Here is a 14,699-nt window from a genome sequence, read left to right as displayed (position 1 = left end):
CTTCAAAGAACGCGACAACAAGAGATAGCATCGGAACCTCTACCGGATATGGTGATAGGAATGCAAGTGAGCGCCTTCAAACCGGCCACAACCGCAGAACCTCTTCGCAGAAAGGTACGACCAACTAATCTACTGTTACCTTTCATAAATTATATAACTTTTTATTAACTCAATAGATCCTTCGTTCGCGTCAGGACGAACGGTACGCTCGCTATCTACAGCTACAATCAGAAATGCAGATCAAGATTCTTGAAGAAAAGCCAAGCAGAAAATCTCCAATCTCTCGGAAGCCCAGAGACTTTAATGAGAGCGTAGAAACGCCACTCTCTCCAATGTCAGAACTGAAGAAGCGTGTGAATCAACTAACAACTTTCTTCCACGAGATGGCAGTGCATCAGCCTCGAGATGACGAGCTACATGGTAGCGCTGTTGAAGCGACTGAAGCTGTGGCAGAAGAGCAATTGCTTAAGAGATTCAGCGACATGTTCGACTATGACGCCGATTTACAGAACGCTTTAGGTGGAGCACCGACCCCGTCAAAATCGCTCGAAGACGGGATTCCATGTGCACAAACCTGCCAAAGATGATAACAGAAACGCGATTGGACGTTCGAGGACCTGCGCAGTACATCGAACAGCTCATGATAGATGTAGCGAGTCATGCGACGCAACAGCAAGCACAGCAAATTGTCGACGATAGAGAACGGAAGCGAGCTGTCATGACACAACTCGTTGATTCGTGGCTATATACACAGCATCGGGTGTATAAAGCAGCGACACAGAAGCGAATTAACGAAATGGAGCACAAACGACGTACCCAATGGCTACAGTCTGAATATATTCAATCGAAACGTGGCGATAAACCTCAACGACCATCGCCAAAACAGCGTTTCCTCGTTCAAGAGCATTCTCTCCCCTCGAATGCGATATGGGAGGTTTCTAAAGCTCCGAACAACCAGTCTGTATTACGAACAGTAACACCTCCTACGGAGACTACTTTGACGCCGCATTGCCCGCCAAATCGACCTGCAACGGTATCAACAGTAGAACGCTCCAGTAACATCACGGCCTTACGCTCTGCAGCTATCTCACGCGCTCGTGTACGACGCATTCGAAGTGCCCACTCCACCGTTAGAGGTGACTCTACTTCGAGAAACATTCAAACTACTTCGCTGGTCTCCTCTGAGCAAGACGAGGCATCACCGCAGCAAGAAACCCCGGACTTGACATCAAACGATGATGCGCTGAACCATAATGAAAGCTCGTGTGATTCCAGTCCACATTTAATAGATGATCCGGTACGATTCGAAGCTCCATCGTCTACATCCCCTACCGACCATGAAAGTGGACTGGAAACGAAGATTGCGTCAGTGGAGAAGAGCACCTTGAAAAGAAGAAAGAGATTGAAAAAGAAGAGAGTCCGAACTGATATCCATTTCCGACGACGAGTTCTAGAGTTGGTATCAATTTCTGCGCAACTGGAAGCTCTCGACGGTGAGAAATGGAAAGAGGCCCAAGGCATCGAAAGCGTTGACGAACTGAGCAGTATGCCGTGTCTACCGATCAAATGAACGTACCCACTCCATCTTTATAGTCGATTTTATGCTACGAGTGACTGCTTGAACCAATATTCTAAAGAGTACCCCCCCCCTTCTAAACTCCAGTATAAAACTTTCGGCTTGCAGACCCACAGTTCATGCTTGAGGCTGATCTTCCCTTCTCGTCTTGGAGAGGAATCGGCATCGAAATCGCGGCCAATCTCAATCGACAATAAGAATCAAGTTAGATTTGTTTACACAGGTTTCAATCTTGAAAACCAAGATTTGACGATTCACTGAGTGCTCAATTATAAATTTTCAGTAGATTACCCATATGCAGTAAAGCTCACGCGAGTTTCATATGGATCGAGCTGCAGCGACGCCGCAGTCTCTGACGCGGCACCTTTCTCTCATTTCCTGCTCTCCATGATGGCTGCTACGTCTCCAATAGCGTCGGAATCGCTGCGATGGCGAGTAGTAGGCAAAGATGCTCCTAATCCGTTGGCATTCGGTACTGCAGACGAAGAAGAAGAGTTCCACAAAAAACTCGACTACGTCGAGGGCTGCAGACTGGTGGTTCCTATTGCTCCACAACTCACTATCGAATGGAATAATCTGACGCTTCGAGTCGTTGCGAATGATACTGAAAAGACGATTCTAAGCGATGCTAATGGCGTCGCCCATCCCGGTAACCTCTTGGCTATTATGGGTCCTTCCGGAGCTGGCAAGAGCTCACTGCTCGACTGTCTATCCGGACGCAATACCACTGTTGAAGGCAGTATTTGGGTCAATGGAGTGCAAACCGAGACCCAAATTTTGAGGAAAATTGTGGCGTACTCTATGCAAGACGAAATGTTCCACTCGACGTTGACAGTGAAGGAACATCTAGTGTTCCAAGCGAGGTTGAGACTGGGACATGCCACCAAAAAGCAGTGTCAAAGTCGAGCCAATGCTGTGTTTCAGGAGCTCGGATTAACAGGATGAAAGGACACTTTGATTGGTGGATGGATGTTACGTGCAGGCCTTCCGATAATACAACTGCAATGAATTTCTTGCTTTTTAGTGAAATCAGTACTTGCAGGGAAACATTTGATATTAAAAAATACGTAATTGTTATGGTTAGAGCAATATCACACCACTACTGTCAAGATACATCTCATCTGGATGCATTAACGACATCGGCGACGGTTTTCACATTCCAAAGGTGGCGATTTACCTTCAGAAACAGTATTATCTCGAGGTTGATAGGGAGCAGTCCTTGGCGATGGTTTCCCATGACATGTTTGGTTTGACTAAAAAACCGCTCGCACATGTTGGAAGTCGGCGGGATTACCGCGATTTCTGGGTTCTCACAAGGCGTCTCACGTTGTAGTTTGCGTTTTTTGAGCGCTCGGTCCGCAAACCCAACCTTCTTGCCCTCCGACAATTGTGGCGTCGCAACGTGAGAAGCGAACGGTAAGAGCAGTGAGCGCTGAGACTCCGTGAGATTATCAGCCTTTCCGGTGAGCACGGTAACACAGGCATCCTTGAACTCAGGTTGCTGGACGATACCTGCGTCCGACCCCAGGTACCCCTCGACACCGGGATGTTCTTCGATCAGCGCGTCGAAAATGTCTACTACGTCGAGAAGTGACAACCCGTCGGCACTTTGGAGCTTCTTCGAGGAGGATTCAAATGCTTTCAGCTCCTCAAGAAGCCCCCTCAGCTGGTTTTCTTCGCGCCGCGAAGGCATCAGCGCCGTCGTGGCGTCATCCATGGCATTAATTGCATCTTTTAGATAAAAATAGCGTCGTACCATGTTAAACGTTGACGACCACCGTGTTGTTTGACGGAGAACTGGCCTCAACTTGTTTTTTCTCTAAATTTTACCAAAACAAAACCCAATTAGATAAATTACCGAAAATACAAAAAAATACATTTTGCGCTCACCGCAAACTAGCCGAAGCGTTTAGACCGCGTAATTTACGCATCAAGAGCTGGACTTTGTCCAGCAGATCCTCATAGCTTTCCATGTACTCCACGACAGCCAAGTTAAGGCGGTGGCTCGCACATCCCACGAAAGCAGCCTTCATGATTGCAGCGTTGGACCCATTCGTGGGACAGTTGTCCGCGACGATGTACAGCACGTCAGCCAGCGTTCGGCCAAAGTAGCCCAGCACTGCTTGGAAAAAAGAAATGTGAGCAGGAGCAGAAGGGTCCACGATGTCATCATCCACAAGAGGAGCCATGGCGAGCAGGATCTTCTCCATCTTGCTGTCATGGCCGAAGACCCCAAAAACTGCCACATAATGCTCCGATCGAAATGAACATCCATCCCAAACAATGCCAAATTTCTTAGGGAGAATGCCCGAAATGTAGTTCTCCAGCGCTTTCACTACCAAGCCCATGTACTTCTCAGCTGTCTCTGGTGAGATCGTGGGTACAGCAGCATATTTAGCCACCGTCTCGTTGTCGAGAAAGCTGAATGGGAGATTGCATTTCACAATCCAGTCAATCCAGCTGTAGATGACTTGACTCTTCTTGTCCACGAACCCAATCAGGGTGCCGCTGGCAAGCCCACTGCTGGCAATATCGACTGCATAGCTGGAGTGTTGTGCGCAAATGTGGCTTATCAGGTTAGTGTAGCCGGTTTTACTGTCTTGTTTGCGAATCTTGGAGCAGCGACAGCGAAAATATCCCGTCAGATCATCCTGGTTGTCAAGAACGGGCTTGAAGAAGAAGTCACAGACTTGCTTGTTAGTGAAGGGAGTTGTTGGCTCTCAGTTTTGCTTAGCTGGGATTGGGCAGTTTTGTGAAGCATGGGCTACAAATAATTTATGACGATACCGGAAATACATTACTGAAATTTTTCATCATAACTGAAAAGCATACTAATATTGCCATATTATTTTCACTGCAATGTATTATTCGGAAGGCCTGGTTACGTGGGATCTCCGGAGGCGAGAAGAAAAGACTGGCTTTCGCGTCCGAGATCTTGACCAACCCGGCGGTATTAATCGTAGATGAACCCACGTCCGGATTGGATAGTTGTATGGCACGTGCAGTGGTACAGCAACTGAAACATCTTGCGTTGCAGCGGACCGTCGTTACCGCGATCCATCAACCGTCTTCAGAGATGTATGCGCTGTTCGAGCGACTGTATCTACTTGAAGAGGGTGCAACAGTGTTCGAATGACCTCCAAGTAACGCACTTACCCATTTCGCTTCTCTTGAACTTCCATGTCCCCAATTTATGAACCCAGCGGACCATTTCATGGAACAGCTTGTGGTAGTCGAGAGAGCAACGGATTTCGAAGGGTTGGCTCGTAATCAACGACTCAAAGATACATGGAAACAGCAGATAACCGGCCAACGCACTGCTAAAAAATCTGAAGACTTAGTGGATATTGTGGTGCTTGAAGTCGAACGAGAAATTTTTTTTGGAAACTACGAGACGAGCTTATCTTTTTGGGGTCAAGTCGAAGTGCTGGTGCATCACAACGCACTGCGTCTTGCGCGTGACCCGATGGCCTTCCGTCTTCAAGTACTACAGACACTCACTATTTCATTTCTTCTTGGACTCATCTACTTTCAACTTAAAGTGGATCAAAAAGGTGTTCGTAATTTTTCTGGAGCTTTTTTCTATATTGTGACGGACCAAGTGTACTCGGCCTCGATGCCTGCTATCATTTCCGTACCTGTGGAGCTTCCCATTGTGTATCGAGAGCTAGATGTGGGACTGTACCGTATCGGCGCGTGGTTTCTCGCTAAAAATCTGTGCGAATTGCCATCACAAGTCGCGTTGCCGATTCTAAATCTGGTGCCGATCTATTTCTTAATTTTTGGAATATTCTATAATCCTGGTATCCTGGCTTTTATGCAGATGCTTATCCTGCTTATATCGATTAGCAGTGCATGTGTGGCATTCGGTTACGCGGTATCCTGTATGTGTCGTCGAGTGGATATCGCTCCTATCGTGGGGAATATAATTATCATGCCGTTGCTGCTTCTAGGTGGCATGTTTGTGGACCCCAAGCGAGTGCCCACCTTGTTCCGGTGGCTTGAGCTCGTGACGCCCTTCAAGTACGGATACTTCGGCTTCATGCGTGCATTCTGGCGTAGTGTAGCCAACGTACCCTGCAATTTAGAAGACATAGCGGAATGTACCCCCATGTCTGGACATGATGTACTGGCGAGCTACAATATTCCAGATCAGACAATCTGGACTGACGTGTGGAGTCTCGTAGTGTTCTTTCGTCTTCTCGGGTTCATAGCGCTCCACTTCAGTGTTCGTCACAAGTAAAAAAAAAATACCGATAACTTACCAGAAGTAAGAAATATATATGTATGGACTGATGTTACTTCGCTGCCCTGTATTATACAAGGGAGGGGAATTTAGCTTCATTAGTCTACGAGAGCGAGGGCGCGCCAGTCTCCACTTCCACGATGGCCTCAATTTCCACCGCTACGTTGAGCGGTAGAGCGTTGGTGCCCACAGCAGAACGTGCGTGCTTGCCTTTGTCTCCGAAGATAGCGAACACGGCGTCCGATGCGCCGTTGATCACACTGGGCTGGGCCGTAAACGTGTCCACGCAGTTGACGAAGCCTGTGAGCTTAACGACGCGCTTGATGTGGTCCAGCTCACCCAGTTCCTCTTAGAAAGAATAAAAATTAATTACAACACTCAAGTATTCTAATTTAACATTATCATACGTACTCTTGAGCGTGGCCAGCAGAGCCAAAGCAACACGTTGTGCGGCTGCGTACCCTTCCTCCGCGGTCAAGTCCTTGCCCAGTTTGCCAGTAATCAGCTCCCCCGCAGCCGTCACGGGCAGGTGGCCAGCTATTGAATATAATTATTGTGGGACTTTGATCAGAGCAGTGATTTACTGAGTACGTGGTGACAGACCGACGCCGTACCAGTATAGATGTAGTCCCCGGTGCGCACGACGTTGACGTAGTTGCCCTTGGGGGCGCCCGCAGGAGGAAGTTCGTGGCCTAGCTCGGCCAAACGGTCTTCGATGTTGCCCATTTTGGCAAAATGATTTTGCTTGGTACCTTTGAAAGTGTCAAACGTGCGGCAGTACTTTTCCCTCCAGTATAAAATAGTACTTTATAAAGTACTAATACAATTTCTGTGGTAGATAGTGATTTGTAATGAAGCTCCGATACTACTCGAGTTACTGCCGAGGTAAAATGAGACAAACTGAGCTATTTGTTGAAGTGCGATTTTCGAAGGCCATTAATGACTTAAATAGCGGGACGTCTCCTCTATATAATGATGGTCTTAAATATTTTTGTCATTCAACCGTTTTCGAGAAAAGCGACTTTGAAAAAGCAGCCCTGTGATGGTAACATGTAAGGCCACATCTTCTAATAGCTCCTACAACCCGCAGCCAACACACATGGAGTGTGCTCCAACGGAATATAGTGAAGCACATCATGAACTACATCATGATGCTGGTATAAACAGCGTTCAGCTGGATCATAAGAAGACACATGCGGATATTAAAGGACACATCTGCTGATGGACTTGCACTTGAGTGCAACCAGAGCAGGCTCTGAGGGCGGCTATCCCTGGACTGCCAAGGTGGCAGGCGATAGCGCCCGCAAGTTAAATTAGATAGCTCACTTTTGCTTTTGCAATCTGATCAACAATACAAGTTGGTCTTCGCGGGAGTTCCAGCTCCCAAACTGTTGTTGACACGTCACAAAGTTAACTTTAGTTCAAGTGTGAACGATGAGAACTCGCAGCAGCCGCCAATCTCAGGTTGACCAAGGTACCAGGTTGACTGAGACGACTGAAACGGCTGCCAGCTCGACTACTGGAGACATCAAAGTTTCGACGACTGCTGCGACAGCAATACCGGTGTCGTCCTCGTCAATTGTACCCCCGTACGTGAACGACATCTCCCATCCTGCTCTTGTCAAATGGAAAAGGGAAAGGCAGGAGTATGAGGACGCAATCGAAGCTCGGTGCGCTACCACTGGCGAAGACAAGTCAAAAGCTCTACGGAGCGTAAAGAACTCGTTCAACCGGCAACTCCTGAAGACTCTCTGCAAGTTTGAGTGGGGGGGCCACCGTAGAACAGGTCACGGAGGACAGGATTGTGTCAGAGCTGGACAAGATCATCGGTAATGTCATGAATGATGTCATTCTTGATATTTATTCGATTTTTGATGCAAGGTTGAAGATGGACCTTGATCAACGAGACGTCAAAGCTCGCGTCCTGAACTATTTCATGCTGTGTGATGAGATCATTTTGGAGAACGGACCGGCGAGTACCTTTGCTACAGCAACAGGTATTAAGGAAATGCCGAGTACTGAAGAAGCACTTAGCACCTGTGGCCCTACGTGATGCAGTGGATAGTCACCTACGACTTGTGGACACTACAAGCAAATCCGACGAGAACGCTCTGTACGTCCTCGTGAAAGAGAAAGCGCTGGAGCAGGCCAAAGTGGACCGATTACTGTCGACACGCAGGCAGCAATCAAACTGGAAAAACAGTGGAGGAAAGCCCAAGGGTGGTACTGATCGTGGCTCACGTCAGAAAAGTGACCAATCATCACCTGTCAGGAAAAAACGTAATAATGACGGCCAACCCCGCACTGTCTTTGCAATGAAGTCGTCGTTAACTCCTGCGGTGAAAAGCAAACCACGCACGGGATGTTTTCACTGCGGTAAAGATCATTGGCTCAGTGAATGCCCCGATCTTAACGAAGCGGGAAAAGGAGCTATTCTCGCTGATAAGAAGAGCAAGAGGAAGACCTTTAGTGGAAACGAGAATAAACGGTCTCGTACGAAGCGTGTGGAGATAACCTCGACGACGAACACGCAGGAGCGACCTACTGTCGTACTAAATGGGCTCCTTGAGCTACCTTACTGCGCTGATAGTGGGTCGGACTACAATATCATGTCACGAGAACATGCTGATCGAATTTGCGAGCTTGATGAGAATATTCTTCCTGTGGAATTAAGCGAGCCGATTGAATCGCGTGCAGCTGGAGGTACGATTTTGACATCGACCCACGCTATCGATGTGATCATCACATTAAATACGGCCGCGGGACCAGTACGATGCCAAGACCAGAAGCGATGCCTGATCGTGGAGTCCGACGAGGACGAGTTTCTGGTTGGTAAAACATTGTTAGCTGAGCTTGGCATAAATGTGGATCGTCAATTGGAATACCTTGCAACACGTGGAGACGATGATGAGACCTTTGATGACCCGGAAGGTATGCCGACCTGTAAGCCAACAGAGGAAGATGTGGTAATGAAGGTAGTGGATACTCTGGTACATGACGCAACTAACCGTGGCGTTGTGAATGAATACATCACTACCAGACTGTTCACTATTTTACGCCGTTTTGGAGGCTGGAGACTGGAGGTTGGTAACGATCCACCAGCTCGAGTTCCTCCTCTAAAAATCCGGCTAAAACCTGGTGCAGCTCCCTACCGGTGCAAAGTACGCCAATACAGCCCGGAAAAATCAGAATTTCTCGATACTTTTAAAAAGAAGCTTGTCGAATTAGGGTGGGTTTATGAAAACCGTGAGAGCCGCTGGTGCTGCCCAGCCTTACCGGTTAAAAAGCCCAGCACTGATGACTACCGACAAACAGTGGATTATAGACCGACAAATGCTCTTACCGAGCCTATCGCTGGTGTGATGCCGAGTCTTGAGGTGGCGTTGGAACACTGTAGAGGAATGATGTACTACGCGATGTTTGACTTCCTCGAGGGCTTTTGGCAGCTCCCATTGCACGAGAGCTGCCGTGAATTTCTCTCGTACATGACCGACCGCGGCGTGTTCACGCCAACTCGGGTTCCACAAGGAAGCACCGACGCTGCCCTACACTTCCAATCGACGGTGGAAATGGTTTTAGGTGATTTGGTGAACACGAATGTCATCGTGTGGATCGATGACCTCCCCGTTTTTGCCAAAAACGCTGATAAATTGGTTAAAATTATTGATGCCGTACTTCAGAGGCTGGACGAGTTTGGATTTATCCTAAATCCAAAGAAGTGCTCTTTGTTTCAAACTGAGGTCCGCTGGTGTGGCCGCATCGTCAACAAGGATGGAATCGGTCATGACCCGAGCCGCATCCAGGCCTTAAGAGATATGCCACCGCCAGCGACCGCCGCCGAGCTGCAGCAATTTCTCTGCGCCACCAATTGGATGCGCGCAAGTCTAGTTGACTACGCTCGTGACGCAAGGCCATTACAAGAACGTCTCGACGCAGCCTTGGTCGGCACTAGAAAAACCAAGAGAGCTGCAGCAGGGGTGCAAATCGATTTGACAGTGGAAGAATTGAAAAGTTTCGATACAGTAAGGGACTTGTTGGCACATTCGGTGACGTAATCATACCCAGATCCAACCAAGCAGCTAGTACTGATGTCGGATGCCTCTAATTCTGGCTGGGGTTTAGTTGTATCGCAAGTGAGTCGATGGAAGCCGCAGATTCCGATTACCAACAGGACCATGAGTTGCTGGTCTGTATGGGAGGCAGTTTTATTGGCTCAGCTCTTAACTGGAGTGTTATCGAGAAGGAATCATTCCCGATCGCTCACGCGTGTGAACGACTGGAATATCTATTGCTTCGTCCACAAAGGTTTAAACTATACTGCGATCATCGGAACATCGGCTACCTTTTCGCTCCCGGCAAAGAGTTGAAGAAGCATGTGCGCGGAAAACGCTTACGCTGGTCCACTAAACTATTAGAGTACCGATACTCTATAGAGCACATTGAGGGGATTCACAACGTATGGACGGACCTGATATCGAGGTGGGTCGGCAAACCCCTACCAAGAGCGCGTATTCACTCGGCCAAGAGGTTTACACGAGCCAATCGCAAGCGTGGAAGCGGTTCAAAGGCGAGTCCAGCGCCTCCACCGCTACGCCCAGTAGACCAGGACGGTTTCGTCTGGCCTACAGTCGAGGAGATTGGTAGCGTGCAATCACTGCACGACGCACCGAAGGGTGCAACACTGAGTGGTGATGAACTATGGCTTATGAATGACGTGATTTGGATACCAAGTGGAGCTCACGACTTGATTCAAAGACTTCTTGTCGTCGCGCACTGTGGTAGAAACGGACACCGCGGCAAGCATGTGATAGAAAACCACATACGCCGGCTGTTTTACATTTCTGGTCTCACAAGGATCGTACGTGCCTTCTGCTCGAAATGCCTACTCTGCCTACATGTGAAGGGAGGGGTAGTGAGTCCCCGACCTTTTAGTGAAGCTCACTACACCTACGAACGGAACGAGACGCTACACTGGGATTTTTTTTTACTCTGGGTGATTCTTTCGGCACCTCCCGCTACACGCTCGTGTTGAAAGATGAGGCAACGCACTTTACGGAACTGGTGGCTTGTGATAGCCCCACTTCTGAAGTTGCAGCGAGTACCATCCTGGATTGGTACAGTCGCTTTGGAGTACCTAGGGTGTGGGTAAGCGACTCTGGATCGCACTTTAAAAACAAGGTGGTATCAGAACTTGGCCGAAGGCTGAAAAGTCGTCAAGAGTTCGTGCTAGCATACTCACCTTGGAAGAACGGCTCAGTAGAGCGCGTGAACCGGGACATCCTGCAAGTACTGAGGGCACTGGCACTGGAGTACAAAGTCAGCTTGCACGATTGGCCTTACTTACTTCCGCTGGTGCAGTCCAGCCTAAATCACTCCCCGGTACCGTCGTTGGCTAACCGGGCTCCAGTCGAGCTATTTACGGGACTACCATGCCCCAGTGCACTAGACACGGTATTTTTTCCGGGAGGGAAGGGTGTAACTACGCTGGACAAGCCAAAGCCAAGTACAATAGAGCGACTCAACAAACTTCAAAAAAACATTCGCAACATGCACAAGCCCGTCAAAGACGAGCGACAACGCCAGAACAAACGGTACCGGCAACGATTACACCACGAGCAGCCTATAAACTTCTCTGTCGGTGATTACGTCCTACGTTCTCGTGTCGATGAGAAAATACATGCAAACAAGCTACGTGTGATGTGGGTCGGTCCGTACTCTGTGGTTAGCAGTGTTGACGACTATTTCACTGTGGAACATTTGGTCAATGGAAAAAGAATGGACGTACATCCATCTCGCCTAAAACTGTATGCTGACGATTTGCTCAATGTGACTGAGGAGCTTCTCGATCATATTGCCTCTCAAGGGACACTGCTGGCTGTAGAGGCGATTGTAGATCATCGACTGAACACAGACATGCAGGCCTATGAGGTGAAGGTAAAGAGGCTTGGCCTCGAGCCTATCGAGGACTCCTGGGAGCCTTTGAAGACCATGAATGAAGATGTGCCACAGCTTGTGCTACAGTACGCCACTGATACTGGTGATGACACCTTCCTACGCGCTACAGCAACAGCTACCGATCGCTAGTCGCGCCAACGTCCAACGCTGTCTAGGGCCGAAGTTATGGGCACTTCCTGTTAAATGTGATTATCGACTTGAAAGGGACTTACACCTAAGAGCGGGTTTCGATTAGACTGGGGACTGATACTTACAACACCAATGGTGCCGATGCCAAGGAACATGTTGGCAAAGTTTGGTGTCACAGGGCGAAGGATTGCCAATACCATCTGGATTCAAGCATTTCAGCTTCTGTGATTGGAGGATTTTTCTTTGGAGCGACATTCATTGGATGAAATTGGATCGTTGCAAATCTTCGATAACTGAACCTGTAACACTGCAACGTGTTGAAGTTGATGCACCGGCTATAGCGACACATGCGACGAGGCATGTTCGACTAAACAACTATTGCAATCATAAGGACAAGTATTCGCGACGTGTTGATGGCGGCTATAGGAAGCTTGGGGGGGCAGTGTGATGGTGGCATGTAAAGCCACATCTTCTAAATAGCTTCTACAACCCGCAGCCAACACACATGGAGTGTGCTCCAACGGAATATAGTGAAGCACATCATGAACTACATCATGATGCTGGTATAAACAGCGTTCAGCTGGATCATAAGAAGACACATGCGGATATTAAAGGACACAGCTGCTGATGGACTTGCACTTGAGTGCAACCAGAGCAGGCTCTAAGGGCGGCTATCCCTGGACTGCCAAGGTGGCAGGCGATAGCGCCCGCAAGCTAAATTAGATAGCTCACTTTTGCTTTTGCAATCTGATCAGCAATACAAGTTGGTCTTCGCGGGAGTTCCAGCTCCCAAACTGTTGTTGACACGTCACAAGCCCCGAACTTGCGAAAGAATAACAACTATTTTTATTTACCAGTTTAATGTAAAAATTCAAGAGGGATCGATTGGTGCTATTTATAGCGCTCAATTTGCTTTCCTTCTGTGTTAAATATGATACTGAAGCTTAGAATTCTCATAATTCGAAAGTATATTTGGTTCTTAGACATTTTGACGGCTAGAATCATTGTGAGCTACGCTGGAAAATCGTATTCGTGCTCTCCCTGAAGTGGGCAAAGATTATCCCGTTTCTTTGCGAGGGCGTTTCTTGGTGCGCGACACAGACTTCCCGTCAGCAACCTTAGTACTAGCCGGGACAGTTCCCTGGTCATATCGTCCATCCGTTTGTATAGCCCCCCCCCGGCAGTCTCAGTCACTCCGGTAGTCTCTTGCGGCGAAGATCCTGGACCACTACACCTGAGTCCGGACTCTTACGGCATGCTCTGCTTCTTCTCCCCGCTCGTCATTTGCGATAGTGTACACAGGAACTGCTCCAACTCCATGGCCCTCCCCTCCAAGCACTTCTTGTCACAGGGGCCTCTCGAATAAGACGCGTGACGTAGATCTCCGTCATTCAAATTGATGCTACTTGCCATAGTACTGGAATCCCCGTCAATTTTACTGTCGCTTGTGAAGATCTCACTACCGCACGAACATTCATTCTCTGAATCTATGCCTCACTCGCCATCTTCACTGGCGACTTTGGTTCTGCCGCACGTGTCACTGTGCTTTTCGTCGCGAGCTACTACAGTGTCATTCTTTGGAGCCGTGGCGGTGTCTGCGAGTCCCTCCATTGCGACCGCTTACCACTGATACACCTCCTCTAAATTTTGAGATTTGATAAAATCCCCTCTCACGAGAAAATTTCTGAAGTAAGAAAAACGAAGGGTCAGATGTAAAGGCAGTTATTTCAAAAACTCAACAATGTTAGCTTAGCATCAATTTTATTACGGGGTCTCAAATGACACCTGGTGTTCCCGACCGCTCATCACAATGTATAGCAAGTTTGCTTACTGAAAGATGCACCTGCCATGCAGAATCCCCGTGAATTTTGAAGCGAGTACAGAAGCCCCCCCCTTGAATAAGCGTAGCTTGCACCTCATATACCCCTTTATATCAGACCACATAGATTCAAGGTACATTTGACAAATCATAAGATCGCTGTGATTTTCCTATGCAAAATTATCCGACGACCCCAACGCTTATTGGGGGGGGGGCTTCTGTACGACGAATTCCGACGACTATAAATCTGTGATGAAACCTTAGTATGCTTCTAAAAACTGGTGAGCGCGCAAAGGATAGCCAAGCCCTACTTTACAAATTGATTTGCTACCTCCAGATTAACTTTAGCCGTGCTCGCACCAACAACCGATGAAGTGCTTCACGTCGACTGCGTGAACTTGGAGCTAACAGCAACGGACCCGTCCACCACTTGTCTTCGGACGATCTGTTCGATCCCGACAGCGGTACGCTACTACATGTACAGTGATCTGCCTCAATAAGAAGCACCGTGAAGCTTATATGTTATGTGGCTGATCTGGCTTCAAATCACAATTCACATGTTATGGCTCCCTGTAATCTCGCATTTATTTTTTAATTTGCATGTATGTCAGGTGCTCTTTATTAAAGCAGAATTCTGTATAAAGGCTGATGATACTATATAAACTCGAGACTATATTTACTATTGATATAGCTTTTGTAGTTCAATCACACCTCTCTAACGGAGCCTCTGTAAGTGACCATTGACTCTTACCTGACTACCAAAGTCCTTAACAAACATGACCATATACGTTTCACTAAACGGCTCTCTATAATTGGCCAAATCCTTCTTTGTTATCCAAATGATAGCTGTGGCTGGCGCACTGACTCTTTAAATGGATAGCTGTTCCAATCAGAATCAATCACACTAGCCGTTCATATCTGAGCTTTAAGGCCCTCAAACGCTGCCCAACACGTACAATGGCCCCGGCAACTCA

The 14,699-nt window shown here is 48.0% G+C and overlaps 2 protein-coding genes across 2 annotated transcripts; one reads left to right on the top strand and one right to left on the bottom strand.

Moving 5' to 3' along the window:
- Nucleotides 1-5,042: 5,042 nt before the first annotated feature.
- PITG_18289 (ATP-binding Cassette (ABC) Superfamily) lies at nucleotides 5,043-5,819 on the top strand (the record flags this gene model as incomplete). Its single annotated transcript, XM_002997698.1, has 1 exon — nucleotides 5,043-5,819. One exon carries the CDS (start codon nucleotides 5,043-5,045, stop codon nucleotides 5,817-5,819), a length of 777 nt encoding a protein of 258 aa, XP_002997744.1.
- A 53-nt stretch (nucleotides 5,820-5,872) lies between these two features.
- Nucleotides 5,873-6,569, bottom strand: PITG_18288 (endoribonuclease L-PSP, putative; the record flags this gene model as incomplete). The annotated part of the gene is made up of 3 exons (XM_002997697.1): nucleotides 5,873-6,170; nucleotides 6,234-6,359; nucleotides 6,437-6,569. 3 exons carry the CDS (start codon nucleotides 6,546-6,548, stop codon nucleotides 5,926-5,928), a joined length of 483 nt encoding a protein of 160 aa, XP_002997743.1.
- Nucleotides 6,570-14,699: the final 8,130 nt, after the last annotated feature.

Source organism: Phytophthora infestans, genomic scaffold (genome assembly GCF_000142945.1).
Source record: "Phytophthora infestans T30-4 supercont1.67 genomic scaffold, whole genome shotgun sequence".
Classification (NCBI taxonomy): domain Eukaryota; phylum Oomycota; class Peronosporomycetes; order Peronosporales; family Peronosporaceae; genus Phytophthora; species Phytophthora infestans.
This window is presented reverse-complemented; position numbering and strand designations above follow the sequence as displayed.